Below are 24,865 nucleotides of genomic sequence, written 5' to 3' on the forward strand. Positions count from 1 at the left end.
ATTATGTAGCACAGCAAAATCAGTAGCAATATTGAATAGACTGATATATATTCTGTTTAAATCTGTTAAAATTCAGGAACATATAATAACAGGAACCTATGTGGGGTGGCATCCTTATTGCTATTATGGATAACAGCTGTTAACAGAAAGAGAAACTGGTCAGGAGTGAGGTACAGTACTATCTAGAGGTGTGACAGAGAAAGCTCCCAATATTCAGTTATGAGATTATAGACAGGTCAAGGCACAAATCATGGAATCGCTACTCAGACAAATCTCCTTTTGAAGTCCAGCAGCCTTACTTTGCGTGGAAGGCAATGTGACTTTGGTGTGTGCAAAGAATGTAGGACTGGACCAAAGGTATCCCAAAATGTTAGCAGAGCAGCTGCAAAAAAAAAAAAAAAAAAAAATTCAGAGAATAAACAGCAAAATGGTAAATGATTCATTATTCAGGGAAGGAGGGAAGAACCAATGGGACTTCACAGTGTGAGTAGGTGTGTCGCCTGGGGTGTTTGTCCTCAGAACTTGGGAGACATGTTTGCAAAAGCCACAGGGTGGGCTGTTCTCTCTGAGGTGATCTCATAGCTACTGCACATCCCAGGTGCTTACACACCTCCCTCTCCACTTCTCATTCCCCTTGAACCAGCCTTTTCTTCATCTCCTATTTTCCCAGCAGACATGTCTAGCCTGGAGGACATTTGTGGGGGGCTTCCACTACATCCCCTGCCAGAAAACAGAGGGCGAAAGAAAGGAGTACCTCATGCTCCTGTGAGAACCCCCAACCTCACTGCTCAGGAAGAAAAGGTAACATGGGGTTTGCGAGACCAAGCTTCCCTTCCCACCAGATACCAGCCATCCAAAGCAGCAGGGCTTCTGCCTCAAATGCTCCGCAGGGTTTGGCAGCCAAAGTACAAGGCCACTAAATAAGTTTCCTTGTGGCTTTAATATCACGGAGCTGTCAGCTAACGGACAATGCCGTGGGGACTTGTCTGCTTTCACCTCATTGCTTCTCCCCAAAGAAAAGCTTGAGACACGTCGGTGGGGCAGTGTGGGAGAAGCTTGCACAGAACTTTTTGGTGCTTTCTGGGGTAAATGGGACTTTAGGCTCTGTAGCTGTCAATCTAGCACTTTTCACTGGACATTTTATGAGCATCCCCTTTAAAAAAAAAATCCCTCGTGTATGCGTACAAGGTTTAGCCCACAAAATTGATCAACACAAAGTATGGAAGCTCAACACCTGTTTACTAACCATCCGCATACATTCCATTTTGGTTTTGCATTTTAAGATGTTACAGGGAGAAATATATTTAAAAGCCTAATCAGAAACGTCCTGGTGTTCTCTGCTGAGGCACAGACTTCTCGGGTTTGGGTTAATGATTTGTTCTTGGTTGTGCAATTCTATCTCTTTTTTTTGTTTGACTAGGTAGCTTGCACTGTTAGGTAATCGTTAGGCTCAATCCTTATTAGAGATTTTTAAAATTTTAACAGTTAAAAGGTTACATTAAAACAAAAGTCAACAGGAGTTTTGCGTGTTCAAGGGCAGCAAGTGGGTTCCTTAATGGTCTGAAAGGCCATCTTTCATCAGATAATAATAGCAATAATAATATAACATTGTACTCTTCCCCCCCACCCCCCATGCTAGACACACAGGGACACATTCACAACTGATGAAAGTAGGCACAACTCCATAGACTTCTTTGGTGTTACAACCTGCTTATGTGAGTGTTGAATTTGCACTTGAGGTCAGATTCTTTCTGTCCATTTCCACAAGCAAGGAGGAACCAAAATAGTTAAAAACCAGCTAGGGTGGAGGTGTGTATCTGGGGAGACCCAGATCTCAGATCTCTCCCTAGGTCCTTGGGACTCTATGGAAGCCCCACTTCTAAGGATTGAGACACCAGGGGTATTTGGAACAAAAAGAGAACAGCCATGAGAGATCTAATTAGGAATTAATGCTGCTTTGAGCAACATTAGTTACTGAGGAATGCTCTCCTCGGCTATTACAGCACAGCCATGGGATGGAGGTGGGGGAATTAATGGTTCCGTGGCTCTTGAAGGAGCCATGCTGCCAGGAGGAGGGGAGATCAGTGGAGCTGCTGTGAAGAAGCATATGGTCTCCATAGATGTTCCGAGATCTCTATGGACCTACAGATATTCACCTTTTAGCAGGCCAACCCCTCCCCACCACCTCCCATCATGGAGAGATCCTCACCCTTGTTCTCTTATGAGGCAGGAACTCTATGAATGGAAACTAGTACAGTTTCCTGCCTGCCATAACCGCACAAGGAAGATAATATGGATCATGGGCTCCACATTATTTCCTCAGATCAAGTATTTTCTGGGAACAAACCCCCGTGGAAATTGGTTTAGTCCCAATCTGGTTTCCAGCATCCTACCCTATTCTCTCCCCTCCTTATCAATAACAGTTAATAAAAGAGGCAAAGAGTCCTGTGGCACCTTATAGACTAACAGATGTAACAGAGCATAAGCTTTCGTGGGTGAATACCCACTTCATCGGATGCATGTCTTGGAAATTTCCAGACGCAGGGATAAATATTCAAGCAAGAGTCAGGCTAGGGATAACGAGGTTAGTTCAATCAGGGAGGATGAGGCCCTCTTCTAGCGATTGAACTAACCTCGTTATCCCTAGCCTGATTCTTGCTTGCATATTTATACCTGCCTCTGGAAATTTCCACGACATGCATCCGGCGAAGTGGGTATTCACCCACGAAAGCTTATGCTCCGATACGTCTTTTAGTCTATAAGGTGCCACAGGACTCTTTGCCACTTTTGCAGATCCAGACTAACACGGCTACCCCTCTGATAGTTAATAAAAGGTCAGGCTGGTTGTGAATCTTTTATTGGCCTGTTAAAGATTTAAAAGCTTCCTTTCTGATTTATTTGGCTTTTAATCCTCCACCTTTAAACTCCTAACAGGTTTAGAGTCTCAGCTGGTATTTATTTGATACCTGAAAGCCCAAATCCCTTCCATGCTTAACAAATATAGTCTTTCTACAAGGTGGTTTCAAAACCTTGAGACAGGATTTCAGCCTTTATCAGTGATGTGTAATGCTGGGACTATCTGGAGATTTTTCTTTGTGTGCAATGATACATTTATTTTCTAATAAAAATAGCTAATGAGCAAAGGAAAAAAGTAGTCCAGCGACTCAGCTGGTATGGAGTCAATGGAGCTATACTGACTTACACTTGCTGAGGATGTTTATATCCCTTGGGGCTAAGTTTTTCTGTATTTGCAATAATAATTCTAAGCCATTGCAATGTTTGTTTTCGTGTGCCTCTGTTTCTGGTAATAATATAAAGCCTTTAAGTGAGATTTAGAAAAAGCCATGTGCCTTGGGGCTTGCTGACGAGATATTCAATTCTCCCTACCTTACAATATTTAATCTCCTTCAGTAAACCAAACCATTTCTGAGGACCTATTTTGTTTATAAGTTTCCTGAGCTCACTTGCTTCCACTTTCATGGCCGAGTGCTTGAAACAGCCATATCCTCTGTCTTTCCCTCCCCGTCTCAGAAAGCTCAAGCTTTCTGCTCTTCAGCTTCCATCTGTCAAGCTAAACATTCTGCAGACAGAAAGCTTTGATTGGAGTATCTTTGCTAGTAGTTATAATGTAATAGGCATGGGTCAAGAATTTCAAAAATAGGAGCTTGAAGTGGCCTCTTTTGCGAAAGTGCAGAGCCCCCCAGCAGCTCCCTTTGACCTTGGTGGAGAAGTGGGAGGACATTTGACCTCAGTGGGAACTTCTGGTTGATTAGCATTTCTGAAAATCAGGCCACTGAGTTAGAAATCCACATATGGAAGGAGGAGTCTAACTCTAGGGTTCTGCTTTTGAAAATCTTAGCCATAAAGAACACAGCTGGACTTTCAGAACCCATGTGGAGTTAACAACAATGGCCAATCAGAAAGATCCACTTTTACTTCTAAACTGAGGTCATCTGTATTGGATGCTATTGAGAGAGAATAACACATGAAACCCACAATCTCATTTTTACAATCACTTTTCAGAGAATAATCCCTCTATAAATGCCTTATAAACACCAAATCCAAGAAGATAAATGGGAGGAAAAAAAAAGTTAATCTCATTGTTAAAGAACAGAACAAGGAACCAAGAAATCAATGTGACTTTGGGTGTCACTTCTCTGGGCTTCAGTTTCCCATCAGTAAAATGTGATAGTGACCTACCTCCCAAGGAGGTTGTAAGGCAAGAAAAACAACCTGCTAGTGGAGTGCTTCAAAATGAGAGCAAAATATTAGTCATGATCCACCATGCATGTCTAAGAAGGAAACTTTGTGTCAAGTTCTTATATTGTACTTAGGTGACCAGCTTGAAATACTCTCAGCAAATAATTAGTTCAAGGTGGGGTTTTCAAAAAAAGTCTAAGTGACTTAGGAGCGTAAGTCCTATTGACTTTCATGTACACTTTCAGTGAGATCAAAGTCTGATTTTCACAGGTGTTGAGCACTTGCAGCATGAGATGAAGTCAATAGGAGTCGTAAGTACCAAGCATCTCTGAAAATCATCCTCTTCATCTTTTTCTCTGCTTGCAGAATAATCACAGGGAAATTTTGATTTCCAGAAATGCATTTATTATAGATGAAATTCACTCATGTGCTAAGGTCTAGCACAAGGCTCCATATTTTGATGACATAGTGGGATTTAAGTGATGTAGAGGGCAGGAACATACAGAATTCAAGATATGCTGCTTAGTTGTGATTGGTCACATAAGTCACATGGTATTGCTTATCTTCCCTGATTGGACACACATACAAGCGCTTTTGGTGTCAATACTTTCATCTGAGAATTCACTTTGGTTTCTGCAAATACAAGCACATGCAACTTTGGAATTCGTTTGCATGAATGTTTGTATTACAAAACTCAATCACTTGGATGCTTTTGGAAAGGGAACACAAATAGGGCATAAGGTCAGCCAAAAAAAGCCAAGCAGATAGTCACAAAAATTTTTTCACATCATTTGCCCAGCTCTAGTATTTACTTACATGTTAAACTGTTTGAATTTGCCAAGCTGTATTTGTAGATTAGGTAAAAATATCCCTAGCAATCCTATTAGACTACAAATAATGCAGGATATTTATTGAATAACTCTAGCCAGGTTAGAAAAATAACATTTTCATTCCTCCAGCACTTGATAGTCAACATAGAACACAGCCATAATTCCAAATGTTGCAATATTTTCCCTTTTCCTGTTACACATTTCCCCCCTGGCCACACACACACACATAGAATTTTATCCCAGATAACTGTATTTTATTTTTAAGAGTGTGTGTGGCATTTCTCTTATTTGAAATTCTCCAAAGCTAAATTGTTGTAGTTATGGCTGATTGCAGCTGTTATGTCAACTAACAAAAACACCCAACCATATCATATATTAATTATAGCTGGGATTTTTGTGTTAGCTAGTAACATGCTCTTGAAAAACAACTGCTTATCTCGGTGCTGGAGGGGTAGTTAAATTTGAAAAAATAATTTGCATTTTCTACATCCAGTGAATGGAATTTTTTTCTCTTTTCTTACTGTCGATAAAATGGCAAATTCCAGCCCCTGGATTTTATTGGCCACATTCTTAGCTGGTGTAAATGGTCATAGCTCTGTTGACCTCAAAGAGGATCTGACCCTACGTGCTCAAAAGCAAGCATACCTATGCCAGGAACATTTTCTTACATAGTCATCGTCTTGTCTTTTCTGGCAGCCCTTGTGGATGCTAGTTCTCATTGAAGCCTGTGGGAGTTTTGTGTGTTGAAGGCTTGCAGGCTCAAGTGGTGAGCTAGCTGGAGAACTCTAAACCATAAAGAGCAAACCATGGCCCATTGAAGTCAACTAGATTTGCCACTGGGCCAAGGCTTGGGTTTTGTATGGCTTTTAAGGGTTTTTGCCAAAGTGTCTTGTCTCCCCAGAACAATTACTATGCTGAGAATAAATAGGTTGAGTCTGTGGGTTTTCACTGTTCTCTGTTCTAAGCACCATTATTCCCATATTGCACTACTCCAGTTCGCATTCTCTATAAATTATCTGCATCCATGACTCCCTCATGCAGCCACTAGAGGGTGCTGCAAGTGCAGGGTATATGTGCTGTATTCTCCCCTCTCCAAAACAAGAGTCTCCCCCATGGTGAGATGTTGTGATCTCATCAGATCTTAAAGCAAACTATATCTCCACTCCCTACAAATCACCCAAATGAAGCTATTAAGTTAAATATGGTTTGAGACTATCTTCAGCGGAAAGCAGCTTGGATAGTGCTGCCATTTATAATGCAAGTGGAAAATCTTTTTCGTGACCTTTGTGTGCAATTAGCCTTTTAAAGGTTGTAAAATCTTTGGCCTCATTATGGCTCTAATAGACCAGAATGTGGAATACATATTGGCTACACGATTTAACAAAATGTTACATAAAGATAATAGCATATGCGTATCACCTTTCATCTCAAAAGATACCAATGTGCTTTGCAAACTATGGGCAACATCTCTGCAGGCAGAGGGAATACAGTGCCTTAGCACAGCTTCCAGAGTTTGATTCCATGTGCAAGAATCAGTTTAATATGAAAATACACCCACCACTGTAGAAAATTGTAGCAAATGCATAATAATGCATAGCAACACACTCTGCAATAGCTTGGGACGAAAAGTGATGAGAATACTTATCCAACTGGAACTTAGGCGGGAAGACTCTTAGGCAAGCAGCATGTAATGTGAATTTGCCCTGACACAGGGGAGAAAACCCTACTCTTATGGAACGTGCCATGAGATCTTCAACGCCCACCAGAGCCCAGGACCTCATTGTTGTCATTTCTGAACAATAGCTCCTTTGGCAGCACAGCGCCCCCTAGCACAACAATGGAGATTGGTTCAGTACTGATTTACAGGAAAGAACACTACTTATGTCCAAAGCCACCTCCTGCAATTCCTGTTGTTTCGGGCTAGATGTGCTGAACAACTGAAAATAAAATAACTCCACCAAAATATAACTTTAAATAACCTTATCAATTCATAATTTGATTTTCTCACTGATGGAACAGTAATAAATATCTGATAAGTATCAAAAAGAGTATGTGTGATTTGCCTAAAATCCCACCCACCTGTGATTATTTTGGAGTTTAAAATTTCACATAAAATATACAAAATTTTGTATGATTTCTCTCACTCACGTTCATTTAGGTTTATTCAAATGTTGGACGAAATGGCTTTATTCATTCCAACAATTGATTTTCCAGTAATTTCAAAATGCTGCATGTTTTACACATTTTATATGTTTTCCTTTCCTGAAAAATAGTCTTATTTTTTCACATTTTTGTTCAAAAACTGGTCCATTTTTAATTGAAATTGGTCCTGGTTTTGCCTAAATAATATGAATACCTTAGCGAGGCTTTCTGTGAAAATTAGTCCATTTTCCAGTTTGTAAGGAATGTGAAAAACCTTGAATTTACATTTCATTATGAGGATTTCACAAACATCTAGTGGTTACTTTTAATGGGAAAGATCCTACAAGAATCCACTATCAAGTGTAGGTATCCTGCTATGAGTATACTCTGAGTGAAATTTATCTTTATGCAGAGAGCCCGAACAAGACCTATGCATCACTTAAATCCCATTAAAGTCCTATTTTGAGCAAGCCTTCTGCATATAATTTTGCGCATAACAAATTGAAACTGCCTCATGTCTACTGGATTTTTACTCCCTCTGTGGGATTGTTCCTAAAAATTCCACCATCATAACTTGACTTACAGAAGCAAAGAACAAATATAAAGAAAATGTGAACATTTTCTTCTGTATAGGGTTAGAAATGATGGGCAAACATCTTTAGAAATAACTAGGTACACAAGTATTTATGGCTAATCTTTACTTAATTTACATACCATACTTGCATTAAAATTAATGGGAATTACATATGCACATTGAAAAGATAAAAAAAAGACCAGAAATTGCACCAGACTGCGAATGGAATACTGCACATCATGGTGTTATGGTTATTTATTGAACATCTGTGCGTAGCACCATATGTCTGAAATTTTACCAAAAGTCTGAAGACATGGTTGCTGCCTTCGAGTTGAGCTGAAGCTTGTTCTACTCCCTATTGTTGGGTTTGTTTAATAAACATCTTAGAGGCTCAGATTGTCTAGCCCAATCTAGTCCCTTTGTGCCACTCCGGAGGTGCAAAGGGGCCATAAACTGGCTGCATCCCCACAGTTAAGGCTTCCCCTGGCCTCTGAGAGCCCTCAACTTGTTTAGAGATAGCAAAGCTGTGTCCTGTACCACTGCCTTCCTGGCTGAGTGTAGTGGGATGCTGGGGGCAGGAAAGGAGTGGCCAGAACCCTACTGCCCGGTTATCTTCAGCTGGCTCCTTTGCTGTCCTCCTCTCCCTCTACTGCTGTGGTTGATGGAGACTGGGCGTAGCAGAGAATCTGAGCCAGAGTATTTTTCTGTTGTGCAAGGATTAGGATGAAGAAATATCATCGGAACTGCTCAGCTTTCTCACTTCTTGGGTCCTTATTCTTTTAAGGGCAGTAACCTTGAATACTCTTATGATCTGGGCAGGTTTCCCATCATTTCTCATAAAAGCTCATGTTGTTATGATAACCACCCACCTCGTCACCTTCATTTTACCCTTGCCGTTTTCTTTGACAGCTGGCTTTGCAAAATGCTTTGCGTTATTTCCCACCCGAAGTCCACAAAGAGCTGGCGCTGGAATTTGCAGAAGAGCTCAAGCTCTACGGCCACATATACATGTACCGATTCTGTCCAGAAATTGAGATGAGGTAAGGCTGGGAGGGCACTTTTCAGAATTGCAATCAGTTGCCACTGCCATGCTTGTTGTACTCTGGATATGAAATTCACTTCTGTGCCTAGGGCTAGCCCAAAGCCTATGCCCCAGTGAGGCCCCGCTTACACCCATCTCGAAACAGTGTCAAGACATATTAATGACCTGAATCAATCAAACAAATAAATATTGTGCCTTGTATGTAATTAGAAATCAGTAGCTTTGTTCATATTGAGCCTCAGTCATAGTTTTGGAATGCTACCCCATAAGCTGCATAACCGAGGTTCTTCATACTCCGGGCTCTATATTGCTCTCTAGCTCCACAAAATTCCCCTTGGCATTAGTGAGCATTCCACTGTCCAACCAGGGAAATATTGTGGGTGGCCACGAACTAGGCCCTCCCCTCTCTATCTCTGATTATACTGTGCTCCTTATTTAAAAGCAGGTCTACTCTGGAGACATTTACTTTGGGCTCTTACATCATCAGTTCAAGCTCCTGGAATGGTTGTAAAACACTTGGGGTGAAATTCATCTCTGTGCAGAGAGACTGCACAAGGCCTATGCACCACTGAAGTCTGACACATGGCCACATTCAGAGGTCCTTGTAGTGTTTCACAAGCATCTGAAGTACAGTCCCAACTGTACGAGCTCTGAATAAGTCTTATATGCACTGCAGCTTGTGCTGAAGCTGAATTCGGTTGGCTGGCAAAACTCCTCGGTTATTATTGCTAGACTGTAGATTTCAATCCAGAGACTGCTGGAATGTTGAAGCCAACAATTGGTGAATCAGAGGGAGAGGTCAAATGCCCTGAGTGGCTTTGGATCCACCTATTTGAGAGACAGGCTCTCTCCTCATGCCACATAGGAGAGGCTTCAGAGCTGGATCCCCCTTGATTTAAAAGAGAGGTAGAGCATTCTCCATGAGGGGCCCTCAGCTTTGGAACCTGCTGCCTGAGCCTGATCTGAAATATACTAGACCTGTTAACATTTGGAGAGTGCTGTAAGGGGCAATACTTTACTCAAGCTTTCAGAGAGGGGCAAAGGTTTGTGGAGCAGAGCAGTTTTGTTGAGGGCCTGCTGGTGGGTTAGCTGTTGTTTCTAGTCTGATTAATTGTGTTCTAATTTGTGTCAGACAAGGTCATGTTTAATATCTTAACAGAAATCTAAATAAATAAAACAAGTAACTATAAAGCACTCAGATTTGTGCAGACAACTGTGTCTCCAAGCTCTCAGCATGAGACTGGGGACAAATTCTGCGGACCTAAACTAAGACAAACTGCACGCTAAAGACAATGGGAGTTTTGTCTGAATTGGACTGCAGGATTGGACTCTAGGTAGCACAAAGCACTGAACACTAAAAAGTTGGGGACGAACTTGCCCTGACTGGGATTGGATTAGATGGCCCACCAGATCATTTCCATCTCTAATGTCAATAATTCTTTGATTGCATCAGATACTTTTTATAGTGTGTTTATTTTTCGTTTTCCATTTTTATAACAGTTTCTTTGAATCTCAAAAATAAAAAGTCTGTTCTTTTCCACCTGGCACACTTTGTTTTCATTTGTTTATTTGTGTTTCCTATGGAATGTGGTTCAGCGTGCTTCTGTTTCATTAATATCCTTGTTCACATAGCAACATTCTTTGTGTTAGCAGATATCAAAGACCAGGGATTGTATGGTTGCTTATGAAACCAGTCCCCTGCACTGAGGCAGGACTAAGTGTTATCTAGACCATCCCTGACAGGTGTTTGTGTAAACTGTTCTTAAAAACCTCTAATAACAGAGATTCCACAACCTCCCTAAGTAATTTGTTCCAGTGCTTAACTACCATGACAGTTAGGAAATTTTTCCTAATGCCTAACCTAAATCTCTCTTGCTGCAATTTAAGCCCATTGCTTCTTGTCCAGTCCTCAGTGGATAAGGAGAACAATTTATCACTTTCCTATTTATAGCAACCTTTTACATCCTTCATGTCCCCCCTCAGTCTTCTCTTCTCCAGACTAAACAAACCCATTTTTTTTTTCAATTTTTTCCTCGTAGGTCATGTTTTCTAGACCTTTAATCGTTTTTGTTGCTCTCTTCTGGACTTTCTCCAATTTGTTCACATCTTTCCTGAAGTGTGCTGCCCAGAACTGGACACCGCACTCTAGTTCAGGCCTTGTTAGTGCTGAGCAGAGTGGAAGAATTACTTCTTGTGTCTTGCTTACAACACTCCTGCTAATACATCCCAGCATGATGTTCTCTTTTTCTGAAAACAGTGTTACACTGTTGACTCATGTTTAGTCTGTCATCCATTATAATCCTGGATCCTTTCTGCAGTCCTCCTTCCTAGGCAGTCACTTTCCATTTGGTATTTATGCAGTTGATTGTTCCTTCCTACGTGGAGTACTTTGCATTTGTCTTTATTGAATTTCATCCTGTTTACTTCAGACCATTTCCCCAGTTTGTCCCGATCATTTGAATTCTATGCCTGTCCTCCAAAGTACTTACAATCTCTCCCAGCTTGGTATTGTTGCAGACTTTATAAGTGTACTCTCAATGCCATTGTCCAAAACACTGTTGAAGATATTGAATAGAATCAGACCCAGAACAGATCCCTAAGGGACCCCACTTGATATGCCCTTCCAGCTTGACTGTGAACCATTGGTAACTACTCTCTGAGTATGGTTTTCCAACCAGTTGTGCACCCACCTTATAGTAGGTTCATCTAGACTATATTTCCCTAGGTTGCTTACAGTATCAAAAATCTTACTAAAGACAAGATATATCACACCTACTGCTTCCTCCCTTACCCACAAAGCTTGTTACCCTGTCAAAGAAGCATATTTCATTGGTTTAGTATGATTTGTTCCTGACAAATATATGTTGACTGTTACTTATCACCTTATTATCCTCTAGGTCAGTGGTTCTCAACTCTGGTCCACCGCTTGTTCAGGGAAAGCCCCTGGCGCGCCGGGCCGGTTTGTTTACCTGCCGCGTCCACAGGTTCAGCCAATCGTGGCTCCCACTGGCCACGGTTCACTGCTCCAGGCCAATGGGGGCTGCAGAAAGTGGTGTGGGCCAAGGGACATGCTGGCCGCTCTTCCCGCAGCCCCCATTGGCCTGGAGCGGCGAACCGTGGTCAGTGGGAGCTGCGATCAGCTGAACTTGCGGACGTGGCAGGTAAACAAACTGGCCCGGCGCGCCAGGGACTTTCCCTGAACAAGCGGTGGACCAGGGTTGAGAACCACTGCTCTAGGTGCTTACAAATTGATTGTTTGATTATTTGCTCCATTCTCTTTTTGGGTACTGAAGTTAAGATGACTGGTCTATAATGCCCTGGCTTGTCCTTATTCCCATTTTTATAGGTAGGCGCCATATTTGCCCTTTTCCAGCCCTCTGGGATCTCTCCTATCCTCCATGAGTTCTCAAAGATAATGGCAAATGGCTCAGAGATCTCTTCATCCACTTCCTTAAATATTCTAGCATGTATTTTGTCAGACATCTAACTTGTCTAAGTAATTCTTAACTTGTTGTTTCCCTATTTTAGACATAGATCCTATCCCATTCACACTGCTAATCTTTTTGGCGAAAACTGAAACAAAGAAGGCATTTAACGCTATGGCCATTGCTGCGTTTTCTGTTATTGTCTTTCCCTCCTCATAGAGTAATGGGACTACCTTGTCCTTGGTCTTCCTCTTGCTTCTAATGTCTTGGTAAAATCTTTTCTTGTTACCCTTTATGTCCCTAACTAGTTTAATCTTGTTTTGTCCCTTGGCCTTTCTATTTTTCTCCCTACATGCTTGTATTGTTCTTTTATTCACTTTTCAGTATTGACCTAGTTTCCACTTTTTATATGACTCTTTTGAGTTTCAGATCATTGAAGATCACCTGGTTAAGTCAGCGTGGTCTCTTACCGTACTTCCTATCTTTCCTACAAATTGGAATAGTTTGCTCTTGTCCCCTTAATAATGTCTCTTTAAAAAACTGATAATTCTCCTGAACTCCTTTTTTCTGTAGACTTGCTTCCCATGGGATCATACCTACCAATTCTCCCAGTTTGCTAAAGTCTACCTTCTTAAAGTCCATTGTCTTTATTCTTCTGTTTTCCCTCCTACCATTTCTTAGAATCCTGAACTCTATCATTTCATGATCACTTTCACCCAAGCTGCCTTCCACCTAACCTCTTCCTTGCTATTTGTCAGAATCCAGTCCCGAACAGATTCTCCCCTAGTCGCTTTCTCCACCTTCTGCAGTGAAAAGTTGTCTCCAATGCATTCCAAGAACTTGTTAAATAATCTGTGCCTTGCTGAATTATTTCCATAACAGATGTCTGGGTAATTGACCACATCTATGATATCACCTCTATCTTAGTGCAAAGTGTATACAACTTTGATATATGTATCCAGTAATCTTATGTTGTAATAAATTATTTTAAAGTTACCCAGTACTTGCTATGTTATTCCCACAAACAAACGAAACCCTGTGCATTTTTTAAAAATGACTTTCCTTCTAGTTTGGCTGTGACTACAAGACATTTTCCTCTTTATCCTGCAGAATACAGGTAAACAAAAGGAAATATACCCAAGGGATGAGAACAGCTGCTAAATCTACACAATACACATTTTCAGTCTTGGGTCAGAAGTTGGTCAGCCAACGTCTGATCAATGTAACTGGCAGGTTTCATCCGAACCTTTCCAGATTAAACATCTTTCTATATGAAGCAAAAGCCCAGCCATCAAGGGTCTGTGTGCAAATAGAAGAAAGATGGTTTAGACATGTAAAACATGCCACGTTATCTTTCCTGCCAGAATGACCTTCCAATGGCCATAACAACTTTTCTGCTTGTGGAACAGGAGGAAGCAAAACAGTGAAACCTTTTTATAATGGTTACACTTTCTAATATTATTTGATTTGGGTTAGCCCCTAGAGGCCCCAGACCTGTTGTACTGTGCCCTGTACAAGCATATAAGAAAAAACAGTCCTTGCCCGGGAAAGCTTACACTATGAGGAGATATTTAGATGTCTTAGAACAAATTGGTGGGAAGGAGAGCATAGGGTAGCAATTAGATAATTACAGTAGTTAGCCTTGAAGAATAATCTTGCTCTGAAAAGTGGCTCTGTAGAAATACCAGTGTGGGATTCTATGTACATTATGCCTCAATGATTTCTGGATCAAAAGAAAATGTGGGTGTTTTTTCCCCTAACTGCCAGCCTTGCAAACTCAACCTAGGAATGGAGAATCAAGCTGGAGTCTTTTCTTCTCAAGCATGAGCAGAAATAACAGAGGTGGTGCAGGCCAAACTATGCCACCAGTGAAACCTTTCAAGCCCCATTGTCTTGTGCGGAGTTGCACAGATATAACTGAGTGGCCCTGTAATTGGCGGAGTAAACAATTCAGGTGATGGGGCACCAGAAATATCCAGCTGTCTTTGTGCTGGTTCTTCAGGGCTCTCAGGAGTAATATGAACTTGCTTATGTCAATCAAGTTAGATCCCACTTGTGATTAATTGATTCAACAATTAATGGTAGAAAAGTGCTGAATAAAACTATTTGCAAATATTCTTGGATTAGCTCTGATCAATCTCAAATATGTTAACTCAATTTACAGAAGTCTTTTCAGGCATGGGCTGTGTTTTGTTTTATTTTTTCTTTCCTTATTAATCAATATCTGCAACTCTGGGAAGTTTGGTGGCAGTTAAATATTTCATTGCAGTTTTTTTCCTTCTCTTTACATGTGCTTAAGCAAAATCCTCCCTAATGTCTGTGTGTGTTTGTTTCAGAGCTTACCCCATAGAGGAATATCCTTGCAAAACCAAATCAGCTGCTGCAATAATGCACATGATCATGAATAATCTGGATCCCTCCGTGGCCCAGGTAATGTAACATGGAAATAAAGGGATAGAAATTATTCACAGAACAGGAGCAAATCTACAAGTAATTCCCTCCGGATATGCTCGCATATAAATGGAGTATTTTAGGACCTGTGCAAGGTTTATGCACCACTTATTCCCATTTAAACCCTCAGTATAATGATTAAATGGGAGTGAAGTAGTGCTGCATAGACCTTGTGCTGGTCCTCTACACAAGGGTGCATTTCCTCCATAACATCTGTAGAGCTGGCTTCTATGTGTGTTAGTTAAACCGGCCATTTTCAGTATCTGCAAGAGAGTGTATGTACAGCGTGGCATGCCAAAATGATACTTTCTGTGGGACTGATCCTCCAAGGGTTCCTGAGCATCTCCTGGGGGGACTGAGGGCCAGCCACTCCCTTTGGCTTCAGTTGGGCCTGAAAGCACACTGTGTTTCTCAGGGTAGGGATCTGTGTAGGGCTTAGGCCTGCCAGTCCCATATGCTGTAATCCTAATGACTTCAGTGGGAATTATGCATGCAAGAGGCATGCAGGGTTTTTAGATGGTAAAGCTATGATTTTTATAAAGACCTTATCACCGACCACAATATTCCTCAGAGTTTTCAACTCCTGTTGGATCACTCTGAGGTTGAGATGGTGACTACTGGAGTCCCTTTAACTATTTGACCGTTTTTATTAATTAGGCTCTGATGTCATGGGAGTCTGGAGTACTGGCTGGCATCTGGAGACCCAAGGTGTTCAGTTTGGCTGTGGGGAGGGGAAGGGATTTTGGTTGTTCAAATTAACAGGCCTCTGTATGTCAGTAAATATAGTAAAAGTATTGTCTCCTCCCTCAAAGAAGCCCACAGTGGAAGCCAATGAGTCAAGAAAGCACAGCAAGATGATCTCATGGAGGTTATAGCTCCCCTCTTGTGGGGAGCTGGGGGGGCTGTGGAACTTGGAGGGTGATGCTTCCTTTCCCCATGGATACTGGGGATCTGCAGGCAAGAGACATCCCACCCCACCCCCATTCCAATCAATGTGGGCAGGAGCCATACACATAGATGGCCACCCTTTGAGTGGCAGGGCTGGCTCTCATTCCACCTAGTGGTATGGTTCCTCTTGCAGCCATACTGCTATTGGATGGGTGCTCCTGCCGCTGCCACGCCCACTTCCCCGTAAAGCAATAATGTTTTTGATTTCACTTGTCTTCCTTTCCTTGTTCTTTTCGATTCATTGCTACACACACTTGTTGTGCCTTCTCTATTTAGACTGGAAGCTCCTTGGGGAAAGGACCATCTCTCACTATATATTTACAGAGCGACTAGCGCAGCGGGGCCGGACTCTGATTGGGGCTGCCAGGCACAACAAATTAATCAGGGCTCAATCCTGCTCCCATTGAAGTCATTGACTTTAATGAGAGTAGGGTTAAGCACTCAATATCTTATGTCCTCAATATATATCAAAAAGTAGATGTTAACCCTTTCTGCATCTTTGAAAGTGCAGCATGCATCTCAGAAGCAAGATCGCTCACACTGACTTTAAGGAAGCTTTTTGCATTGCCTGCCTAGTTAAAAGAATAGCAGCCAAGGATTAATTTTTGTAATTTGGCATATAGGTAACCACATTTTTGCAATAATTAATAGCCCTTATTCTAAGGGAGAGATTACAATCCACTGATTTGCTTAAATTGTCACTTTTACTATGATACTTTCTGGTTTCAAAAGTCAAGAGAATGTTGATGCAAAAATATAACGAGTTGAATTTAACATTAAATTAATCTCTGGGATTGTTAAAGGAATCATGCAGAAATGTTGCAGGAAAGCACTAGTTTTAAAATCATGAAAATGTGCCTTTTTTAGTTTCCCCAGGAGCTTGTAACTTACGGAGGAAACGGACAAGTCTTCAGCAGTTGGGCTCAGGTATGACATTGATACATTTGCAACCAGAGGTCTTGTGAAAAAGTAGATCAGATTCATATTTCACCCACCGGAACTCCATTCTGCTTAGGCAGAGTTTGTGACAAATTCTTGGCAGTCATTGTCTCGTAATATTCCAAAACATCCCGTCTGAGTAGATGAATCCTGAGTTATGAACTGTAGAGATGTACAGAGCTTTATTTAGTGAGGAGAGGACATGCTGCCAAATAGGAATGTTGTGACGACAATTGAGTATTTTAAGATAATTTCTTTTCTTTCTATCGTACATTTGCATGCGCCTCTGGTTTGTTCACATAATTTTAGAGGCAAATTGAATCTTAATATGTAATAAGGAATATTTGTTTGTTTCTACTAATTTCACACTAGTTTGATAACATGCAACTTACTAATAATGACTTAAAAAGCACAATCTTGAGTCTGTTTCCAACAATATCAAAGAACAGCTGAAGACATTTCATAATTACTAGCTGACCATTTCTTTGTCCAGTTTAGCTTCAGTTTTGGTAACATTGAATTATATCTCCTTTGATAAAGAGGTGTGGTCGAGGCTTGAGTCTAAATTCTGGGGCTGGAATGTATAATGGATCCTAAAGTCCAAATCTGAGACCTAGGGTCAAGGCCAGGTTTGCAGAACACAGAGGAAGACACGCACATTGCCCAAAAGCTCAATAATCCTGAGACATAATGTCAATTCTCCACTAATGTACAGATACTCTTCTCAGGCCATTGTCTGTGGGAGTTTGCTTTCCCAGCTAGATGAGAAGATTTCAGAAGCATTAGGTGTTATTCTACTCATAGAACAAGCGTCTGCATACTATATGTTGTCCCCATTCTTCCCAGTAATGGCATGCAGTACAGTGTAGTTGTCACACAAACACTTTGCAAACACTGAAATTTGCACATAAAAAAACATTTCAATGAAATCACTGACATCAATAACATGGGTACTCGGTTACATCCTATACAAGGGCAATTTAGTCATTCAGAACCAGATTGGGTACAGTTGCTCAACAGGGATGAAGTGGAAGAACATTCAATGAGCAGCTCTCATGTGCCCCTATGGACAGCAGGGCACAAATGCAATTGCTGTGAGCACAGAAACTGCCCCCTCCATGAATCTTCTGAGGCACAAGGGTACTACAAAGGGGGCAGAGAAGTGAAAGGAGGAGTTGGGGCTATAGTCCTTCCTTGCTGCTGGTAGAGCTGGACAGGTGTGCAGACAGGAATATGCTGCATCCCCTGGAAAGGATGTAGCATCAGGCATGCACCTCCCCCTGCAGACTGGAAGATCTAGTTGGAATTCTGGCTCTAAAGTCCTCCCAGAGCTCACCTGAAGATGGTGCACGTTATTCTAAGGCTTCCTGTACCTCTCACAAACAAAAATACCCTTAAGACAGAAATGCATTGGGTCAGATGTATCCCTGCTGAAGCTTCTCTGACTTTGGTCCCTTGTTTGTTTTGCAAAAAATACATTAACTTACAGGAGTACTTGTGGCACCTTAGAGACTAACAAATTTATTAGAGCATAAGCTTTTGTGAGCTACAGCTCACTTCAAATTTGTTAGTCTCTAAGGTGCCACAAGTACTCCTTTTCTTTTTACGGATACAGACTAATATGGCTGCTACTCTGAAACCTGTCATTAACTTACAGGTAGGGGAATATGAATGATCTTGTGGTTATGGCACAGGTCTGGGAGATGGGAAACCTGGGTTTTATTCCCAGTTCTGTAACAAACTCCATGTGTGACCTTGGGCAAGTCACTTGTGCCTCAATTTCCGAGCCGATAAAATGTGGATTGTAGTCCTTACCCCCACCAGGGGCTTTTTGAGGGTAAATTGATTATAAATTACTTGTGAGACCCTTTTCCTGTTTTAGTGTGAACAGCACCTCCAGTTAAATTAGATGCATGCATGTGTCTCAGAGGCTGGTATGCCTCAGGGCAAATGTGAGACAACAAGGTGAAATGCAAGCAACACAAAATTTGATAACACTCTGTCCTTTCTCGATTTCCAGCTGTCTTGTCCAAATTAGATAGAGCTGTGAACTGCAGGAGTTTCACTGCAGAACAAACAATGCTTTTTTGTTCCTGGTTACTTAGAGTAGCAATCGGATGAATGATTGGGTTGTAATAGGAACACTTTGTTCTCTGTGTTCATGTCATGAAATCAGAGTGCTTTTTTTTTTTTTGCCATTGCAAAATTTATCCTGAAAGTGCTGACATCATCTGCACAGCCCCTTGCTTTTTCCAAGTAGATTACTAAAGAAAAATCCATTTCTGGTTCCAAATTTCCCTCACTTTAGCCCCACCAGCCTCAAGACTTAAAATTGTGACCTGGGCTATTCTTTTCCACCAAGAAGGCCAGAATGGGTCTTGCTTTAGAGACAGTCATTGCTGCTTGCTAATCAGCCAGAAAGATGGTGGTTGTACATAAAATATAGCAAAATGTGACTATTTTGTGTGTTTTCAGTCCATAATCACATTTTGAAAATTCACTTGAAATCATATGAACGTTCTGTGGGAAAATAATGGACTTGTGTTAACTCTGCAGCCAGTTTATAGACTAAGGGACAAATTTTGCTCTCTAGTGTACTTCCAGAGTAATTTTGCAGATGATGTTGGGAATTTTTTTTTATATATCTGAATGTGTATCAAGGACCGTATTTTCTTTTATCAAGAGTTGATTTTTGTTTAGGACGAAAACTTCTTTCACCTTCTAGTGCCAATTGTAATCCAGATTTATTTCAAAGGCGAGAAGCCGTAGGAGACCTTGCAATCTTGAGATTAATGAGGTTTGTGTGTGTTTTCGTAGCTGTTATTTTAAAGAGAAATTTTTAGCATTTGGCCTTGGGAAGATTTTCAGAAAAGTGCCAGAACCAAATGGCTGATTTCAGGTTAAAATCAGGACAATTCAAAAAATGATCCATTAAGTGCTAGCAAGTCATTTCTGAGTTTTGTACTGGAGAAAAATACTGATTTTTTTGCTGTTCTTTCTGGAGCTCATTCAGAATGTTCTCACTAGTAATGTATGTGTTTGCTGTTGAGCAATGTCCTTCTAATAGACCTTATTAAAAGTAAGAATGTAGCAAAAGTTCTGGTTGATTTTCTATATATAAATACACTATGTTAGCCACACAGCTGTTATTATACTAGAAACTTAAGAGCTCTTGGAAGACAGATCATTGCAAGATAGAAACAGATTCACTAGTTTTCCTTTGCTTTAATTTTCAGTTCTGGTTGGTGATGCACTATTTGTCTGAGATGACAGAAGAGCAAACTTTAGTGATGTACAGTGGACATCCTTTGGGCCTCTTCCCCAGCCATCGGTATGCACCTCGATTAATCATCACCAATGGCATGGTGGGTATTATCATCTCATTCTGTTTGCCTCATCTTAGGCTGTTTTTAAACTTATTCCTTATTAGATTATCATTACATGAATAAAAGAAAACGCATAAGTCCAAATTCTGCCTCATTTATTCCAGTGCAACCCTCTCTACGTCAGTGGGGTTGCATTGGGATAATTAAGGGCAGAATTCTGCCTTCATCAGATGGCCATGTTTTTCTGTCAGAGTTAGCCTAGGGCAGATTTGAATGAGTGACCTAGAGGTGGTTTCTATGTTCCATTGTCAGTCTTCTAAGCCATTCAGTCCTCATCTCTTCATATCTCCCTACTGTATGTTCCACTCCGTGCATCCGATGAAATGGGTTTTAGCCCATGAAAGCTTATGCCCAAATAAATTTGTTAGTCTCTAAGGTGCCACAAGGACTCCTCGTTGTTTTTGCTGATACAGACTAACACGGCTACCATTCTGAAACCCATTTCTTCATCTGTTATTCACGTGGACAGGTAATTACCTCTGTAAGATTTGAAAGCAGGTAAGCTGCATGACAGATGAGTCACTTTTTCCATAATATTAGAACATATGGAGCCAAAGCCCCCTTCCTTACCCTTGGGATTAGTCCCATTGATGTTCATTGATTTACTACTGGCATGAGTAAGTCTAGCAGAATTTGGCCTGTGGAATAGAACCATTGCTATGTTCCAAAGCTTTATTTTTTTCTTTTTAGGTTATTCCCAACTATTCCTCCAGAGATGAATATGAGAAAATGTTTGCAATGGGAGTTACAATGTAAGATATGCTTCATTATTACTCCTGTTTCAAAGGTTTGCAGTCTTATATTAACTAAATCTGAGTTAGAGACCAGTTACCTTTTGATTAAAATTTCTAATATAGATGAACTTTAACTGTGTTCCATCACTAAAGTAAGCTCCTGATTCAGCACAGCACTTAAACATATGCTTAATTTTAAGCATGAGTGATCCCATCTGTGCTCAGCAAATGATTTAAGCACATACTTAAGTCCCATTGGAACTTAAGGTTAAACACATGTATAAGGACTCAGCTGAATCAAGGTCTAAAGCCTCAGTCATGACCAAGACATGATATTTTTGATATTTTGGGAATAAATAATGTGATTGCATTTTATTTTTTCATTGCTCATCCAGTTTATGGAGCAGGGGAATTGTTCACTCAGTTATCCAAGAGTTTGCATGTCATGGTGAGAATTAATAGTTGCAGTGCTGTGAAAGTCAAGGGGAAGTAGGTGCACATAAATAAGGAGCACATATGAAAGGGGTTAATATGGAGCATGAATATGGAGGTTAGCATTCTCAAAGGAACCTAGGCGAGTTAGGAATCTAGGGTAAAATTTTCAAAAGTACCTAAGTGATTTAAGTACTAAGTTCCACTGAAAGTCAAGTCACATGTACACTGCAAAACCAAAACCAAAACAACTCTCTGCAGCAAGTCTCAAAGCCCAAGTCAACTGACTTAGGATTGCAGGGCTTGTGTTGCAAGGCTCGACATAGCCATGTAGACGTTCCTGCTCGGATTGGAGCACTGGCTCTGAGACCCTCTCCCCGACCTGGTGTCAGAGAGTCGGCTCCAGCCCAAGTGGGAATGTCTACACTGCTCTTTTTTAGCTCCATAACACAAGCCCAGCAGCCCAAGTCAGTTGATCTGGGCTCTGAGACTCACCGCAGTGAGGTTTTTTTTTTTTTGCAGTGTAGACGTCTCCTAAATCACTTAGGTGCTTTTGAAAAATTTATCCTCTGTTTTCATTGACTTTCAATGGGGATTCAGTGTCTACATCACTTCATCAACACTGGGAGTCACAGCCAGAGTGCTTAGCCCACATAAAGCCATGTTTCCATTTTACTTGTCTGTGCTGCAGCTGTGCACTCCCAAAGCTCCTTTTATACCCATATTTGACCTTCTTGCAATAAATAACCAGCTTTGGGCTTCTGAGGTGACTCTGCCATTGAAGTTCAGCACATGGAAGAGTGGCGAGATATTGCCATGGTTTCCTCTTTTTGATGGTGCTGGATAATCACTTACTCATAATGCAGACAGGATTCAGTTAAATTGTAAACTTGATAATATCAGGTTTTCTAACAACAGAGAACATAGCCACAGACAATATTGTTTTCATTTTAACCTTATTCTGAATTGAATAAAATGGACATCATTGTGTTCACTTCAACTGATAGGTATGGACAGATGACAGCAGGGAGCTATTGCTACATTGGACCACAGGGAATTGTCCATGGAACTGTGGTAAGAGATTTGGGGAGGGTTGTCTGCATTGTCATACATTGTCTGCGAGACAGGTGGTGGGTGCTGAGTTGATATCAGGATGCTCCTGACTACTAAAGGAAATGAGTTTTGCCACCTCATTAACAGAACTTTAGCTCCCCCCAAACTCTTCAAATCAGAGATGGAATCATGATCCAGAGCCATAATTTGAGAGTGTCTAGATCCAGGGTTTTAATCTGGGCTCATCTCCAGTAACAACAGGTAAATTGGCTGAACATGCATTGTCCTAGTACCTAGTACCAGTGATGAGCTGCTAAAATCTTAACAATCGGTTCCCTCCTCACCCCACGAGGGGGTCGTGGACTGCCTCCACCCCCCGGGACCCCTGCCCCATCCACTCCCTTCCCCTGTCCCCTGACTGCCCCCAGAACCGGGCAGGAGGGTCTCGTGGGCCACTGTAGTGGGTGCCCACCGCGCCCTGCCCCTAAGAACCAGAGGGACCTGCTGGGGGGCGAGGTGGGGAGTCCCAGAGGTGCTTACCTGGGGCAGCTCCCAGGAAGCATCCGGCAGGTCCCTCTGGCACCTAGGGGCGGGGGAGCGTAGCTGAGGGGGAGCAGGGGGAGCAGCCGCTCCCCCCCCACGATCACATCAAAAGTGGCGCCTTAGGCACCGACTCCCTGGGTGCTCCGGGGCTGGAGCACCCACAGGGAAAATTTTGTGGGTGCAGAGCACCCGCCAGCAGCTCCCTTCCCCGCGCCTGGCCCCAGCTCACCTCTGCTCCGTCTCTACCTCCGCCTCCTCCCCTGAACGCAGCGCCCCGCTCTGCTTCTCTGCCCCATCCCACCCCGGTTTCCTGCGAATCAGCTGTTCGTGCGGGAAGCCTGGGAGGGCTGAGAAGCAAGCGGCGGCTTCGCACTCAGGCTCAGGGAGGTGGAGGCGGAGGTGAGCTGGGGCGGGAAGCAGTTCCCCTGAGCGCCCCAGGTTACCTGCTGCACTCCTTGCACTCCCCCCCCCGGCCCCAGCTCACCTCCCCTCCGCCTCCGCCTCCCTGGGCCTGAGCACGAAGCTGCCGCCTGCATCTCAGCCCTCCCAGGCTTCCCGCGCGAACAGCTGATTTGTGGGGAAACTGGAGGGGGCGGAGAAGCAGAGCGGGGCGGCGCGTTCAGGGGAGGAGGAGGAGGCGGAGGCGGAGCGGAGGTGAGCTGGGGCGAGGAGCTGCCAGTGGGTGCTCTGCACCCACCAAATTTTCCCCGTCAGTGCTCCAGCCCCGGAGCACCCAGAGAAGTGGAACCTAAAGCACCACTTTTGGCCAGTTGTTAAATTTAGAAGCCCTTTTAGAACCGGTTGTCCCTTGTGGGCTTCTAAATTTAACAACCGGTTCCAGCTCACCACTGCCTAGTACATTGAATGTAACTTGTTCTTGATCCCTCATTTTATTTAGTATTGAAATACAGTATTTTGTTGTCTGCCAAATTCTTCCTGCATAGTGTCTCAAAATCCTGTCTAAAGATTTGTGTGCACAGATTCTGTAACCCATGAGTATATCCACAGACTCCTTCGGATTGAAAGGAACCTTTAATTAAAATGTATTCCATTCCCTGGCCTCATGGAGGGATTGATTCTGGCATCCCTAAACCATCCATGAGATTTGGATGTCTCTTGAACATGTTCAGGATCAGGAATGATGAGTCTACAACCTTGCTCAGCAGCTTGTTCTATTCTTTAACCATTCAAATAGTTTCTCCCGATATTGAATGTAAATGATCCCTTAAACCAGTTACATTGTGTTTCAAGCATTACATTTTTGCAAAAGGCTGGGAAGAGCACTTGACCCTCCTAAAAACACCAGTGTCTTAGAGTATCTTAACCAATTCTACTTGTAAACAAATGTAGGCTTAACAAATACCTAATCAATGCAAAAGTACAATAGAGACACAAACATGTTAAATATCTTTAAATTTTCAGGATTTTAGGGACAGGGGTTACCAATGATTGCTTTGTTCTGCACTGTGTGTTAGCTAACAGTGCTGAATGCAGGTCGTCGCTACTTAGGCAAGGAGGACCTGGCTGGGAGGGTGTTTGTCACCTCTGGTCTTGGAGGGATGAGTGGTGCTCAGGCTAAAGCTGCAGTCATTGCTGGATGTGTGGGGATCATTGCTGAGGTAAGACCAACACCTCTTTGTTTTCATTCTGTATTTCCTTTGCAGGGTTCCTTTATACACTGTCTCAGATCTCTCTACTCTCTTGGGGCTTGTTCCTCATTCCTTTCAGTTTGCCTTCCTGTGCTAAACTCCATTCTGATAGCATCTACGCCTGCTCAGTTATAAAACTCTCTACCCCACAAATGTGTAACTGGCAATAATTGTGTCAAACATGCAATTTATGTGATCCTCATTAAAAAAAATATTCTCCCCCAACAGCTGTGTACCCTTCCCATTACTTATTATAAGCTCCTCTCCCTTCCCTAAAGTCCTCCACCCTCTATAGTTTGTTTTCAGTTCCCTGTATTTAATTATAAGCTCCTCAGAGTATGGACCTTGCCTTTTGCAAAGTGCCAGGTACATGCCTAGTGCTATTTAAGTAATAAACAATCATTCTCTAAGTGAGCCAGTTTTTAATGTTGGGGATAAATTCGGCCCTAGTATAAATAGGCCTAACTTCAATGAACTTGAGTGGGAATTATGCCCTTTTATACCAGGACTCAGTCTG

General features: G+C 42.1%; 1 protein-coding gene across 1 annotated transcript in view; it reads left to right on the forward strand.

Moving 5' to 3' along the window:
- Positions 1–544: 544 nt before the first annotated feature.
- Positions 545–24,865, forward strand: part of UROC1 (urocanate hydratase 1) — a 66,248-nt gene continuing 41,927 nt past the window's right edge. Inside the window, exons 1-8 of the mRNA XM_084633044.1 lie at positions 545–801; positions 8,656–8,786; positions 14,550–14,643; positions 16,480–16,539; positions 19,788–19,916; positions 20,628–20,689; positions 22,111–22,177; positions 24,175–24,318. Of these exons, the coding sequence (XP_084489170.1) occupies positions 676–801; positions 8,656–8,786; positions 14,550–14,643; positions 16,480–16,539; positions 19,788–19,916; positions 20,628–20,689; positions 22,111–22,177; positions 24,175–24,318 (813 nt within the window). The 5' untranslated portion in view covers positions 545–675. The remainder of the gene's footprint in view (positions 802–8,655; positions 8,787–14,549; positions 14,644–16,479; positions 16,540–19,787; positions 19,917–20,627; positions 20,690–22,110; positions 22,178–24,174; positions 24,319–24,865) is intronic.

This window comes from Lepidochelys olivacea, assembly GCF_965140295.1.
Source record: "Lepidochelys olivacea isolate rLepOli2 genome assembly, chromosome: 7".
Classification (NCBI taxonomy): Eukaryota; Metazoa; Chordata; order Testudines; family Cheloniidae; genus Lepidochelys; species Lepidochelys olivacea.